Below are 16,746 nucleotides of genomic sequence, written 5' to 3'. Positions count from 1 at the left end.
CTGCCTTCGCCGACACGGGTCTCAGCTAGCTTTAGTTCTGCTAGCCAATCAACGGGCGAGTTAGCCTTCGTCTCGAATCTGGGACGAAGGTGAACGAGAGAAGAATAAGGATTGTTTTTTGGATTCCCGGCTGAGAGAGATTCGCTCGTTCGTCTTTGTTTTGAAGTGAAGTGATTTGGCTGTGCTTCGTAAATTCGCTATAAGTTTTTAAAGTTAAATATTTGTACATCGTGTGCACGCAAAATCGTTAGAGGAATATTTTTTGTCGTAGGTAAGTTGTGCAATAAACAACTTAGGTTTTCTATTTCTCCACCAGTTCTGTTTCGACAAAACTTTGCTGAAAGTTTGCAGGCTAGGCCTGATTCGCAGACCTAGTCATACGCCTTAACCAACAATTTGAGTAAAGTACTGCAGTTGGTGACATAGCTTTTTAATTAACGTTTCTTAATCCGTCTTGGGACTTTCCTTTTTAATTCTTAAAACCCTTTTTAAAGATCCCCAAACGTCCCAAAGTTTGTCGAAGTTGGTTCAAGTTAAACACGTGAGAAAGTTAAAGTTTTAGTTTTTTGTTTTCAGCTCAAGGAGCAGTTCATTTTTTTTTAGTTTCAGTTTTCTCGTTTTGTTTCTCACTTGGACAACTTAAGCCAACTTGTTTTTTATTGTTGAATAAAATTGGACTCTGTGGGAATTAGGCTAGGCTAGGCCTATCTTGTACTAACCTTGTTTGTTACAGGTTAACGTCTTAACTCCGGAGGTCAGCGGGGTGACTACTTAGCTTACTAGTTGTCTCGTTAAGTTAGCTAGTAGAGTGTCACATAGATATTTGCCCACAGAGTCAAGTTAATATTATTAATTTCCCCACAAGCCCCAGACTAGATGGTGATTTCAAGTGTGGTGTTTGGTAGGGATGGACAGGTCCCGAAATTTCGGGAATTTTTCGGGAAAAAAATATTCCCGATTATCGGGACGGGATTACATTTGACTCGGGAATTTTTCGGGACGGGATTTGGTCCGATCGTCAGCGATTTTTCCGCTTCGCGAGTGCCGATAACGCCGTTATTGCGAGCGATAGGCGAACGCAGGAGACGAAGTCATACCGACGATCGCGCCGTGACCGCGGAGTCCTACCGACGATCGCGCCGTGATCGCGAGTCATACCGACGATCGCGCCGTGACCGCAAGTCATACCGACGATCATGCCGTGACCGCGAGTCATGGCGACGATCGCGCCGTGACCGCGGAGTCATGCTGACGATCGAGCCGTGTTCGCGAGTCATACCGACAATCATGCCGTGACCGCGAGTCATACCGACGATAACCCCGTGACTGCGGAGTCATACCGACGATCGCGCCGTGACCGCGTAGTCCTACCGACGATCGCGCCGTGACCGCGAGTCATGACGACGATCGCGTTGTGACCGCGAGTCATACCGACGATTGCGCCGTGATCGCGAGTCATGACGACGATCTCGCCGTGACCGTGAGTCATACAGACGATCACCCCGTGACCCGCGAGTCACAAGTTACTATAGGTACCTGTAAATTGTTACCCATTTTTTGGTTTTTATAGATCAGTGCCACAAATGGTAAAAATTGATTTCGTTTGTCTTTTTTTGGTAACTGCAATACAGTACTTTCTCTTTATGCACAGAAAAAAATCCCGTCCCGTCCCGTCCCAAAAATCGGGAAGGAAATAAAAATCCCGTCCCGTCCCGTCCCGAACTAAAAATTCAATCCCGTCCATCCCTAGTGTTTGGTAACCCGCAACATACGTCTCGAGCTCTGATAACCAGGGCTATCAAACTTAGGCTATCCAAATCACTATCGAATCCTGGGAAAATCCCCGCGACCAGACTTGGGCGATTCCTAGGATCTCGTTTATCGTATCGGTGGCGTAATTTCCCACGTGTCGTCAGTCAGGAAAATTACGTCACAAATTATGGCACCTTTTTTATCATATCAACTATCATGGTACGAAAAACCAAGTGAGAAAATGGAAATTTAAACTGCAGCTCACTTTGTGAGTAGCATAAGTCAGCTGATGTTCCATTTGCAAAAAACAATGGCTACAGATGTTCCATAGGCTGTAGAAAATAGACACAGGGTGTCTACTTCAGTAATTTGATGAATTTAATACACAAAATTATGCAACAACTATCTTTATATACATTTTAATCAAAAAAGGGAACAAAGTTGAAATGGTAATATAATATGATTGAGAAATCTTAGTTAATTTGCCAATTAATGGGGTTAATCAACAGTCACTTACTTAATGAGCATACAAAAAAGGAAAGTTATCACCATATTATAATAGTTAGAAGATGAACAATTAATAATTGGGAGTTATTAATTGTTAACTTACTGTAAATTTTATATCCAAGAAAAAAAGGTAAAGATTTTTAACGATACTGCAACTGTGAAGATTGGATCTGTTTCATACAATCATCAAGAATACTTTTTCATTTAAAAAACCAACAATAATATACACTTTTTAGCTTATCGCAGTGCTCGATTCTGAATCTGGTATTTCAAAGTTAGCACTTGTGAGGCTGTTCAAGCCTAGGATTGTTTTGATAGCCCACTTACTAGGATGAGAAAGTCCACATTGGCACAGGCAACACAAAAACTTTACTCTATACACAACAATTTGAATATTTTACTGTCCCTACAGCATTTCAATCAAGAAAGGTTAAAGTTAGGGAGAAAGATGAACCCCATTTCATATTGTTCTCAATGAACTTGAAGACATCACTTTCTCCAAACTCAAACCTTTCTTGTTAGAAAGTGTACAAAGTGATAATAAAATATTCAAATTTGTGCGTATAGTGTAAAGTGGTTATGTTTCTTGTGCCATAGTGGACTCTTTCCCATCCAGGGTAGTATGTGATCTTATCACAAATCTCTAAATCCTAATATTTAAGCCTTTTACACCATGTTGTGCACTGAGAACTGACCTGCTGAGCAATGTAGCTGTCCACCTGAGCCACGAAGGTCTTGTTCCGAGCGATGCCCGGCAGTGAGCGTATCTCTATGCAGCTCTCCGCGTCCATGTGTTGTATGAGGTGGCGAGCGCACTCCTTGGCTACTCTGTCCATCTTCAGCTTAGTGGCTGTCTGGAACACTGACTTGACTTGGTGTGACCGCACCTCCAACCTGCATAACATCAAATTAATCATCTTGTGATTCCGATTCATGGTTGATATAACATTCTAATAACAAGCATTGATGTTAGAATATGATTGTTTGTACAACCTTTTAACTTATTTAAAACCCCAAATAAGGATGTCTAAAGAACCAGCTCAAGGGTTTTTGGAGATATTTGGGAGACCTTTCAAAGCTACTGCTATTGCTACTCAATGTGTGACATATCTTGTGGTTCTGAAAATTTTTATTTTGTTAGGAAAGTATCAAAACAAAAATATGAAAAAACTTAGATAGTGTTTGAAGGAGGTTATTGGAGAGCAATATCTTTGACTATTAATACATGTTCAGTATTCAATAGTCAATGGCTATGTCTTAAGAAAAAAAACTGGAATTCTAAAGTTTTAATTTAACCTTACCTAGCAGTGTATGCGTAGTCAATGAGTTTCTCCAAAGCCAGTTTGTCAAAGCCGCCGTTGAGGTGGTAAGTGACGATATTCTCTCGGACACCCTTGGTCTCATCATCAGCTGAGAACAGCTCCAGAAGATGAGGACTGGCGGAGGCTAGCACAGCGCGGTGGCCGTGCAACTCACTGTTGCCAACCTGTACACAACAAATCACATCAGCTGAGAATGGAACCAGAAGATGAGGACTGGCGGAAGCTAGCACAGCGCGGTGGCCGTACAACTAACTGTTGCCAACCTAGTACACAACAAATCACATCAGCTGACAGCTAGGTCCAGTATCAAGATCCAATTTATTTTTCTTAGGATTAAATTGGTGACCATCTTTCTTCTAGGAGGAAATATTTAATTAAACTCAGTAGGATATTTGTCAAAACACGTTCTATTTAGTTAAATAGTGTGAAGAAATAAAACTCCCTTTCAAGGATTGTGTGTTACACACAATGCTCCTAATTAATAAAATCTGAGACTACACATTTTTTTCTGTGGCGTTCACAGTTGACAACACTGACGATGACCCTATTTTTGATCCTTAACGGGCATTTTCTCTTTTAACTACATTGAGAATAAGTCCAATATTAGGATGGAATATCAGAATCATCTTTTGTGACCTTTTATTGTGTGTCTATAAGCACCAGGACTCCTTCTTCAGTAAGCTAGCCTTCCTCAAACCCTTTGCAAAAGGTACCCATTAGTTACAGACATATTTGTACCCATCGATTAACCCTTGGAATTTTCTTTTTATTGCCTCTTTATATCCTTGAAAAATATAAATTATTCAAATACATTTTTGAAGTGAATCCCACCATACCTCGATATTTAACTTTTCAGTATCCTCAATATTTTCAAACCTATCTCAAACACCACCATCCATTCAACTACCCGTGCCAAAGAGTATTGTTGGCGTGCCATACAGTTTTCAATACCCATCAAGCCTAATGAAGTGTGCAGTGCCAAAAGGGTCACCAAAGATACCGCCACTCGTCAGACCGTACTTTGAACAATTCGCTCGAGTTCTGACGCACAAGGGGCGACAACTCGGCCAGTCAATAGAACGGCCGGCTAATTGTAGCAATTACACCAACAGATTCTCACTATCTGGATTGGCCGAGAGACAAGTTGGCACCAAGAACTGCCTCAGTAGGCCAAGGTCATGCAACTTGCAAACATTCTCAACAGGTGGGCAGATTGTTTCCTCTACAGTTTCCCTATTGACTGATTTACGGGGAAATCGTACTCTTGTGGGTTGCCAACACTGTATGACCTACATCTGACAACAAATAAATCATATCGACTTTTGTTTAAGATCCGGATATGAAGGTAATGATACAAATAGGTTACAATAATGTATCTTTAGATGCCTATTCATATAAACTGTAGTTTAATTTACCATTAATGTACCATAATATAAAAATTTGTTACCAATACATCTTCTGTCATTCATGTTTAGAACATTTTTTCAAAGTTTGTTTACCGTTTTATACAGTTTCTATTGGCAGATTTACAGTACATTGTCCTCTTGTATCTGTAATCGACTTAACTTTGACAACAAATAAATCATTTTGGTTTTTTTTTCAAGATCCAGATAAGTAGGTACCAAATGATACAAATAGCCAATATATCTTTTGTTGCAATATTCATACAAACTGTAGTTTTAAAAATCTTTTCAGTGTTTCCTCTTTGTCTGCAGTTTCCTGTTTATTGACAGATTTAGGGGGACATTGTGCTCTTGCGGGTTTCTTACTAGATCTCAGAAAAAAATTAATCATGTTGACTTTTGATGCGGATACCAATGTACCAAACCACAATACAAATCTTTTACCGTACATCTTCTGTTATTCATACTTAGGATATTCTTTTCAATTAATCTTTGGATTAATTTGGTTTTCAGAGGAGTTACTAAAAAATTAATATTTATACATAGTAAGTATTTGAGGCCCGTTATCAACTTCAAATTATCACTTCTAAAAGCATAAATGACATTTCAAATGCAGTACAGAACACAAATGGTTTACTTTACTGCAATTACCTGACAGAAGATAAACAACAGACGTACGCTAGAATTTTAATGGCTCAATTTAAAGCAAATTGAAATATTTTGAAACGTTGAGAAAAGATTTCAGGTTTCCAAGCTGAATTGATTTGAAAAATGCAAAAACATACTAATGCAGTCCTTGGTGAAACAACAAAAATAAATCGTATAAAGGCCCAAATGTAACGAGTTTTGTATGCAATTTATCTTTTGTGATTTTTTTACATGGTTTAAGCATTTATACTCTGACACTATGTAATTTATACCTACAGTCTATCTGATGTGCGGGAACAATATTCTAAAACAAAAAATGAACAGATATACAAGTATGTATTACGCAACAAAATAATGTGAGTAGGTATGGCAAAACTTCATTATTCCTATCAATTAAAGTGACATTTAAAAGAAGTTGTGTAATTTTTAGTCCAAAAAGTACAATGCATGTAACAAAACATTATCGTATTTAAGTAATTCAATGTTAAACGTAATGGTAGGTTATCTTAATTGTGGCAATCCTAAGAGCGAATCTCAAAGATAAGGTTAAGTGTTCTGCTAAATTTATCGTTTTAAATAAGGGAATTTTCATTTACTAGTAAAAACGCAACCTCTTGGGTTTTTACAGATAAGAAATTAGCAATGAATTGATTTTCAAATCATATTCGAGCAACTTCCCAATTTTTGGAGGTTATGTTACGTTTTCCAGTTATTAACAGTTACTCTTGTTTTGTGTGGTTTTGAAAACAGAGTGCACTTAAGTCAATGACTAAACTTTAAAATCACCATTGGTCATTGCCAACATCAAGAGTTCCTTCCAATGTAAATTATATAAAAACCCCGATTATCAAAAATCAAAATCGAATCAATCCAAAAAGCGACTCACATGCAGTATGACGTCGCAGAAGGTGCGGTTCTTGCGCATCATGTTGAGAGAGTGGAGGGTGCGGACGGGCATTTTATCGTCCATGAACAAATTAGCAATGAATTGATTTTCAAATCATATTCGAGCAACTTCCCAATTTTTGGAGGTTATGTTACGTTTTCCAGTTATTAACAGTTACTCTTGTTTTGTGTGGGTTTGAAAACAGAGTGCACTTAAGTCAATGACTAAACTTTAAAATCACCATTTGTCATTGCCAACATCAAGAGTTCCTTCCAATGTAAATTATATAAAAACCCCGATTATCAAAAATCAAAATCGAATCAATCCAAAAAGCGACTCACATGCAGTATGACGTCGCAGAAGGTGCGGTTCTTGCGCATCATGTTGAGAGAGTGGAGGGTGCGGACGGGCATTTTATCGTCCATGAACAGTAGCTCATTGCCCGTGGGGGAAGCGTCACCTCCGTTACTTTGCTCCGTCATCTCCTCACCGGTCCCCGTCACCTCCAGGTCGGCTGAAACAAAACAACCGGTTGAAACTAAGAAATTTATAATTGGGAATCCACGAGGACAGAATTACAGGGAACTCACAGATTTGCTCAGTAAACAAACATAATCTTCTGGCGATCAGGCTTATTTAAAAAAAATACATCATTTTTGCAAGAAGGAAAATCTTACTTCTTAACTGTAAAAAAATGTTGATTTAATGTACAAATATATCTTTATCAAATAACAGTATGTGCAGCAAGTAATCTTTTTCATTATATTTTGTACCTACTGTATTTCCTTATTACTAAAGTGGTCGTAAATTTCCCAGTGTTGGAACCCTTATGAAGGTCGTGAAAAATAAGGGTCGCTTACCAACATAGACCTATGGATTCTTTGAAAAAACCAGAGTGAGAAGCACCTACATGTTCTCGGCCCACTACACTACTGCTATTACAAGTTCATACGTTTAAAACAATGCATCCAATATCAGAACTACTTTATAGCCCAATAAAAAGTCCAATTAAGTTTTAAATTCAAGATTTTCAAACTTGAACCATTGGAAAAATGTCAAACAGCTATCTGGTCGTTCAACTTCAATCTATTTCTAGCTCTTTCATGAATACGCCTCTACTAAACTTTGGGCTAACTGACAGGTTGAATGTTTTAGTGGACTTGTTTTGGCTACACAGACTCCTGGGTTTACGTTTCATGTTTCTGCCAACTAATCGGACTCATTTATTTTCATTATTAACGATTACTACTCTTCCTTAGAGTAGATGTTTCTTCATCTTCATTCAGCTTAAGGTTTTTCTTGTTTAGTGTGTTTAACTTGTTGAGATGTGCTAGCTAAGGGTTCAATAACAAAAAATTAATTCACAGGATGAATATTTCATGTGCAGAAAACCAAAGACTTAAAAAACACCAATGCTTTCCAATAAACAACATTTAAACGTCTTTAGGAATTTAGTTTACAAACAACGTAAATATAAATGCTGCACAGCGATCCTAACCACCAACAGTTTAAGTTTAGATTTCAAACATTCTTTGTAAATAACAAAACCACATAAACATACTCGTACAAACAGAAATCGATTGGCCAGGGCATCAAAGGCAAAGTTTGCAAATAGACCAGCCCAAGCCCAGCTATCTATCAAAACAGCTGCATACGCAACTTGTATGCATTTGTATAGGAATGCATACAAACAAATTTAAAATATAATATCAAATATGTCCAATAGTAGGCCTAAATCATTCTTGGTAAAATAACCTATAGGTCTAATCAATATTTTTTTTACCAACTGTAAAAAAAAATTCCTACAGCAATAAATATCTACTAAAAATGATTAACACAACTAATTTAACTAACACTACTAAAAACAAAAAAATATGAACAAATTAACAGATAAAATGCTGTACCGTAAATAAAAAAAGATGCTTAAACCAATTTCTTTGTGTAAAACTGATTAAGTTTAAAATTATAACTGTTATTTGTACATGGAAATTAAATTATCATAATAATTTTAGATTCTCAGTAACTTTTATATCCAGAATTGTAAAGAATAAATCTGTTTCACTATCAAATACAAGAATTCAACTCATGTTGGGAAGATCTTCAAATGAGTTTGAAAAGCTGAAACAGGAAGCTCAAATTGTCTACCAAGAACACCTCTAGTGTGGGATATAATACTTGTGTCTGCTCACAATACTATTGTAGGCTATAGCACTATATCATTACATGTACAAGGTCTAATCTGTCATGTAGTCCTATAGATAATAATCAACACTTGTTGCATTACGTAAAGTGCATATAAAGTGTGAAATGCTGTGGCTATAGTTGTTCTGAAAAGTTTAAGTACTAAAGAACCGCATGACAAATTTAATCATTTTAAAATAATAAATTTTTACTAGTCTTACAATAGAATTGGCTCACTATTACACTTATTCAAGACTTAATAAACATTGTTAGAATCATCTATTGTGTTGAGTAATAAACTCTTTGTTATAATGAGCAAGTTGTGATCATTTAAGGCTACCTGTCTGGCGCACGCAAATGCAAGGGTTTACTAGTTCTTACTGATTGTAGCCCCAATTGCGAACCGATTTAAAAGACCTTAGTGTCATGTTTTTACTTTCTCCCCCTATACCATAGTATATGGAGAAAGTATTGTTTTCGTCAACATTTTCGAGTTTGAGTTTTGAGTGGATATATTTGTTTTGGGTCCCTCTGGACCCAAAAAAGTGGTTTTCGAAGTGATGTCTGTGTGTGTGTGTGTGTGTGTGTGTCTGTGTGTCTGTGTGTCTGGATGTGTACAGAGCTAGAGACTACACCTGAGGTCCGATTTCGATGAAATTTGGTATGTAGGTTCTAATCCATGGTATCTCCAGGCGTTTTTTTCATTTTTTTGAAATTTTGATTTTTAATGGGGATTTTCCCATAAAAACCCATAAAATACCGGAAAAATCGGATTTTCTCAAAAATGGCCCGAACTATTTTGATAAAGATTTAGTATGTTGTAGCCCTTTAAATTCTGAACAAAATGGTACAAATCCCATCTCTGTAAAAATTACGGTTCAAAAGTTATTGTAAATTATGTTATTTTCCCACAAAAACCCCATAAAATAACGGAAAAAAAGATTTTCCCAAAATTGGCTCGAACGATTTTGATAAAAATTTAGTATGTTATAGTCCTTTAAATTCTGAAGAAAATTGTACAAATCCCATTTCCGTACTCTCACCGCTTACACACGATAAAGGTTGTTGACAAACTTATGGGAGAAAGTATGTGTCAGAATGCTAATACCGTTTATTTGTTAAATATTAATGTAGTTTTGCCGTTTTTTTAAATTTTGATAATTCAACAAATGTTGGACTCAATGGTTGGTAAAAAATGTTAAAATATGTGATTTTTATCATAAGTTTTAACACATACAAATAATTTTTTGAGAAAACGGGAAAAGTGCAATAGATTCTTAAAAACAAGAATCTGCTGTTAGTTTATTAAAAACTTTAAGAATAACGATGTAATCACCCAGATTTGAAAGGCTTGCAAGTGCTCTTCATGGCGCTGTTCCATGCAATGGTATAGGGACATCGGCGTTCAGCAACATTGTATTGAAATATCCCAGGTGAGGTAGAGCGCACCCTTAAGTAATCTATCCAAACAGGGACATGACTTAAGCAACTAGATCATAAATAAGAATGTTTATTACGTGAGGTTTCTGTCACTCTAATCATGCAGTCAAAACTTCTGTTTAAAATATAGGAATTTTTCTTGTTAACAACAAAAGTTTAAACAAATTAACAAACAGAAGGCCAATAAATCTACGTGAGAGTGCAATTTGAAAAATATAGCGTCCAATAAACAAGGGAAACAATTTGGATCTGTAGCACTCATTGAAAACTTAAAAACAAAACAACCACCCTTTGTTGAATGGCAAACAACTTAGAAAAACCTCCATCAAAAACGAACCCATAACAATATAATCTAGTAATACTTCTAGTGCAAATCTTTCATGTTGAAATATAGAACAATAACAACTTCTCAAATGTGTATCTTTTGTTTTGCACCACTGACTGAACAATTACAGAGGTTTGTTTGTTTGAGAAAACAATGATAGGTTAACTGGGCCACACAAGCTCTATAAACAACTGAATTGTTTACAATACCTAAAATAGCTTCATCCATCCGTGTAAACAACACAATTTCAGAAAGAAGTGGATTTAAAAAACTTAAACACATATATGTACTACGATTGTTTAATGGACAACAATGTTTACAAACCAGTTGCCATTCTAAATTGAGAAATAGTTGTGTTGGGCTATTATGAAACAGTTATCACAAGGGACTTTTAAAAAAGGTATAGGAAATAAATGGTAAAAAATAAAATGGAAAAAGTACCAGGAGAAAGTAGATAAAAGGTGTTGCGAATTGTGAAATTTAATCAATCGTAGCTCCAAAATAACTCTTCAGATAACTCTTCAGATCTCGCAAGTGAGTGTTTAACAGTCATGTGTTTTACATTTTTACGTAGACCTAGAACTATGTGTTTATTGGTGAATACTGATTATTTATAGAGCAGACAGAGAGCAAATGTGCATATAAGAGGGGAGACCGGGGCAACTTTCCTTGCCTCTGGGAACAGGATATCAGTGTGTGGGCCATGACAAGACAGATTCTTTATACGTTAACCTTTAAATTACCTCTTAGAAATCCTAGGTCACAAGATATAATAGAGATTATAGTTATAAAGCTATAAATTAACGGTATAATAATCGACCAATAATTCAACTTCAGTACTAAACATTCCAACATTGATTTTCAAAAAAAAAAACCCAATAAAAATGCAACCAATAATGCAGCTATGCATCAACAATGAACAAATCAACCAATGATTAAATAACTAGTCTATATTTATTTTTAGCCATTTTAAATTTTAGTTCTCTGACTTAGTAGATTAGGAATTTTATTTTTACTTTACTTTACTACCACTGAACAGACAATATAGTAATCGATCTGATAATGATTTGGTAGATGAATAAATATAATTTCAATAAAAGAGCCTTATAGCTGATTCTCTTTGTGAATACATGGTTTGGCTTAATGTATTCCTTGTTCACGAGGTGAACTGAACGACCTTGGTTAAGGTCGATCGCCGTGTGTCTACAAGTGTTAAGCGAACGGACAGTTGTGAATTGTAGTGAACTAATAAGGGAGTGACTCTAGAAAAAAACTGTACAATGGGAGCGGGAGGACAAGAGCAAGAGAGTTTATCAATCAGTACCAGCGTCTCTTCCCGTAGGATTTGGAATTCTAGAGTAGCCTATTGCCATTGTGATTCATAAAAAAATAACTCTGTGAATCTTTTATACTTCAATTGCAGAGTCGAGTTAGTTCGCAATTCGTTCTTTGTTATATTCACTTGTTAAGTTATTGTGCACATATATTAAGAGTATGTTTTGAATAATTAAAATGTAACATGTAATTACTCCATAGATAAGTGATTTTGTTTTAAACACTTAATTGGTTGTCACATCCAAATTATTAGCTGCCTCTAACTCCATCTACTTTAAAAGAAAGTTTGTTCCGGTTAGGTTGGATTAGGACAGTTATTATGTAGGTCTATATATTATTTTTAAATGGAAATATGACATTGTTTATAATGAAAACAACTATCCTAACTTAACTAGACCCAACTGCAATAATATCATTATTTGCGAATCGAACAGGGAACAAAAAAGAACAAACCGCGCAATGACTAAGTCAAGACCTATGCATGCATTTATGTTTTTAATTTTTTTTTGTTCTAGGACGCAAGGCACTAGGCCGGGATCGTTTTAAACATTACTTCAGGCTAGACCTAGCAGTTATGGCATTATCACTTAGAAAAAATAAATTGGTAATTTGGCGGGATTTGAACCCGGGGCCTCAGGAACCGAAGTCCCGCGCTCAGACCATGCATGCACCACAAGACATGCATGCACAGAGTTGTTATTTTTTGTTATGCATAACAAGCTACGGTACTAAATAGGACAACCCTGTTCCTGCTGCGAGGACAACGACATGCTGGGAATCTATTGCCAACCCTACAGCGAATAAATTACCTGCCGCAACCATCACAGGTATCGACAGCCGATACTATATGACATGAAAGTGACATGCAGCCGACCACGCAAGGTAAGGCCAAGGACGTAGCAATAACGCCAATAACCAGTGGCACAGAATATAAAGTGACATCAACGTATTGAATAAACGTGCAACTGACATTCTACTTCACGACAGCTGTAGATAATAAGTGTTGTCTCCAAGCTAAATTTAGCGATATGAACAATTTGGCATCAGTAAGTTATAGAGTCCACAAATCAATGCAATCCCCGCACGCTAGCTACCAGTTAAAAGATTGTTTGTCTTCTCTTTAATTCTAGTTTTACTAACTTTAACCTTATTTCGACCAAGTGAGGATAAATTTGTTAACTCATGCTTATCTTTTAGTATAAAAATAAACTAAGTAGAGACCACACCGTAAAAACTTGTCATAAAATAAGAGAGTAAATAGTAAAATTAACTTCACATTAGCGTGCTCAAACGTGATCGGTAACACAGAATAGGCCTCAGATTTTAGTAGAATAGTGAAGTCAACTTGCAGTGTTCAAAAAGGATAATAGTAACTAGAACCGACACATAAGAATAAATTCAAAGTAGACTGCTCTATAGCAAATTGTTTTTCCTAAATTATGTACAACGCGCCAACGAACAATCGTCGTTTGTCTGTTCTTGGACATTCAATAATTGTGTTATATAATAACGCTTAACAAGTTACTCCGGGAAATTATGTCAAATCTTCTGGTCTCTGACGTGCAGTTTCGCGAAGTTATACCACTGACTTTTGGATTCTGAAGTAGACAACCTAGACCCAACCGTAACCACTTAATTTGAATATAAAATAGTCAAATGTGACACTTTGATAAGAGATGCTACATAAAAGGTATTATTGTTTTGCAATTGCCCTGTCAGTTGGACTAGGTTAGACAGTCAGCATGTAAGAGAAACTAGTGTACATGTTGCTCGAATTCGAGCAATTGCAAAGTATTACAGGAGTCATTTAAAAACGAATAACAGTCATATTTATAATGATTAAAAGAGTCAACTCAAAGATTGCCGGTGTGTAACTCAGACCATGTTTATCTTTGTTATTGATAAACCATTCCGACCAGTTTTATTCTTCTCAAAATGCCTTGCTGTACAGGCAACACAGGTCATTGATAGAGGGTCAATTATTGAGAACAAAAAGTCGTTTTGGGGTATAGCGTTAGGGCGCATTATTTTGTAACCTATGCGCCACTGTTCTGTAGCTGCGGTCGTTATCACGATTACGCCTTCTGTCTATGTTTCGTTGTCGCGTCGGAGGCATTTAAAAGAAAAAGCAACAAATAAACAAATTATAGCTACACAAAACAACGATAAATGCACAAATTTAAGTTACAATCATGCTAACACGATCCCTCATAGCGACACAAAACAACGATAAATACACAAATTTAAGATACGACCATACTAACACGATCCGTCTTGGGGGTTATGTTTACACAAACTCGTGGTAAATAAATGTACTCAATGCGTTTCATTGAATTGAATAATAAATAACAGCAATTAAACTATACATCTGATCAAAATGTAAACAATCATGTTCTTCATAAGGATAACATGGGAACTTTCAAAGCCACTGGGCAGAGCCCAAGGGACTTTTAGAAAAACGTAAGGCCAATTTGCAAATCTAAGCGACGTGCTCTTTCCAATGAGACGTCAATGGATAAAATCGGTTAAGAAATGGCGGAGGAGTTCAACCGACAAAGTTTCATGTAGGCCTAGCGTATTAATTATATAGATTTGTGATTGACAACAGATCACTTGCTAAATTCGACTCAGTTCGTCATAATTTGACTTCAACTTTAACATGGGAGTAGGATATCTAAAATTGTCGATAATGAAAATGTATACACCACATCAAGTGTTGATTCATGATCACTACACTGTAGTCACTGGAGTCCAAATCACACGACAATGACGTCATCGCAGCGTCACAACTACCAGAAGCACTCATTCACCCACCCTTGGCACCGCACTAATAGTTCTAGAACTGCTAATTTCATCAGCTTCCCGAAAATAGTCGTCACACACCGGTGAGCCCCTTTTCATTCAAAATAAGAAGACGCGCAACCTAATTACGAATTACTCAAACTTGGCAACGCGTATCCGACTCTGGCGGAATACTTGATGACTTTCTAAATTTATTTCGTTGCACCATTCAACACCGTTACAGCTTGTTGAGTCTAAACTTATTTGATGGCTCGAATTTAAAATTTGAACTGTTTAATTGGAAACTGAAAAAATAATAAAATGTGTAGTCAAGAATTGTAGGCGTTATATAGTGGTCGTAGTCAATAATAATATTTGTTGTAACATCAATTGCAGTATGTTAACATTTTTTGTAAACTATCCGTTTTGTTACCATCAGCGACCACCATATTCATAGACCACAGACCATCGCAAGCCAATAATGGTGTGGTGGCTGACTGCAGGGATAAGATAGTGAATACAGCTGGTATTGAACCTGCCTACACTACCCATTGTCAAGAATACGGTACAAAAAGCAATTGCTTGAACCATTACGCAGATGTTCAGTTACAATTGTACAGGTAAACCGAATTTTCCTGTAGGCAAATTTTAGTTGAATTTGTGAGTTTCAAACACTTAATTTCCATATTACACAGACACAACTGTGAGGAAACTTGCAATGCGCGTTATTGAGGCTTCCACTGTCCGACTGTCAACAACAGAGTAGTCTGTCGCGGACACGTGACCAACACTGATATCTGTTATCACAACTGACAACTGACGTCACCAGACAGCACTGAAGGGTTGTTACACTGTACTTTACTTTGCCGATTGAAAGATAACTTTGTGATGGTATTCAAATGCTATAGGTATATTTGATTTGAGTCGAGCTGTGAATACCATAACTAAAGGCAAAAACAGTTTATTGACAGTACTTACAGTATTGTACGTCAATAACTTATCTACTGACCCTAACTACAGAGGTAAGTAGGCTATGTGTAGGCAATGGCAGCTATAAACTCAAACTTGTAGCACTGACAGACTGTCAACACGAGAGTACGACGGACTACGAAACTGAGACAGATATGTGGGTTCGTAAGTGTAAATGCACTTACAATTTATCAGTTAAGTAAATGTTTGCCCATTAGTTTGCTTACGCTCCACGCACATGTTGAGACCTATATGGATGGACAAATGCACTGTGAAAGAGGCCTCGAACCTATTTTTACCGCTACCTAGTAAAATATATTACAGTGAAAACGTTTCTATAGTACTTGCCTCTTATACTTATATTAACTAGTCTATATTATTTTTCTAAGCCCAGCAATCTTTAACGTGACATGGACATAGAATGTCTACTTCACTTTCTGGTCCATCCCTTATCAACACCACAAATTGATTGATACCGTAGTTAAGTTTTTGAATGCGACTTCACTTTGGTCACTCTCGCAAAGAATATCCAACAAGATTATTGTCCTACAACAATAATGTTGTAGAGTTTCCTTAACACGTAACCGGTGCCTAGTGCGTAGTGTGACAGTTTATTGACCTATGTTGCGTCGGAGCCGAGACCTTGCTACATCAACAAACTACGCACTGAGCCACTCTAGCGTCTGGCGGTATCGCGGGCACCGAGCAGATCATTGCGATCAGCACGTCTACGCTTGTTTTGGGACTGGAAATGTAGAGAAATAATTATGTTTCTTCTCAAGACAAAACTGTTTTGACTAGATAAAAATCACTAATCGTTAATAACACTTCTTTATTACACAAAGAAATATTTGAAAATTATTGCATGCATCTAATACAGATTGCAAAGAATAATCCTTAAATTAGAGAGAAACAATCGACCATGGAAGACCCATAGGTTTGCCGGTCCTTTAAAACTCGCTATAAAGATGCGCAACATTTTACAAAGAAGTAAAATGAGCTAATCTATTTGCAGTATCCAAAATGTAATGCTTTTACTGGTACAAAACGATGTTGATAAAATAAATGATGCAATTGACATTTTTTTACGTTTTTGTAATGCAATTGTACAAACTGGTCTTGTAGTCTAAATGTCTACCTTTTGTTAGTCTGACCGGTCTAATGACAAATGGCATCTGAATCCCAGAATTGATTACT

The 16,746-nt window shown here is 36.6% G+C and overlaps 1 protein-coding gene across 2 annotated transcripts in view; it reads right to left on the bottom strand.

The window, feature by feature from the left end:
* Window positions 1-16,746, bottom strand: part of LOC128993973 (influenza virus NS1A-binding protein homolog) — a 58,651-nt gene that overhangs the window by 12,919 nt on the left and 28,986 nt on the right. The window contains exons 3-5 of one of the 2 annotated variants that reach the window (XM_054418121.1): window positions 6,860-7,032; window positions 3,561-3,745; window positions 2,955-3,153 (exon numbers count right to left, since the gene is read on the bottom strand). In XM_054418121.1, coding sequence (XP_054274096.1) covers window positions 2,955-3,153; window positions 3,561-3,745; window positions 6,860-7,032 — 557 coding nt within the window. Of the gene's footprint in view, window positions 1-2,954; window positions 3,154-3,560; window positions 3,746-6,518; window positions 6,602-6,859; window positions 7,033-16,746 lie in introns of those variants that run through there. The other variant, XM_054418120.1, reaches the window with a different exon arrangement.

The sequence above is a fragment of the Macrosteles quadrilineatus genome, unplaced genomic scaffold (genome assembly GCF_028750875.1).
Source record: "Macrosteles quadrilineatus isolate MER2022 unplaced genomic scaffold, UCM_ALF_1.0 Scaffold_5__1_contigs__length_97177068, whole genome shotgun sequence".
In the NCBI taxonomy this organism is placed as follows: domain Eukaryota; kingdom Metazoa; phylum Arthropoda; class Insecta; order Hemiptera; family Cicadellidae; genus Macrosteles; species Macrosteles quadrilineatus.
Note: the sequence above shows the minus strand (reverse complement) of the source record. Positions and strands in the feature narration are given on the sequence as shown.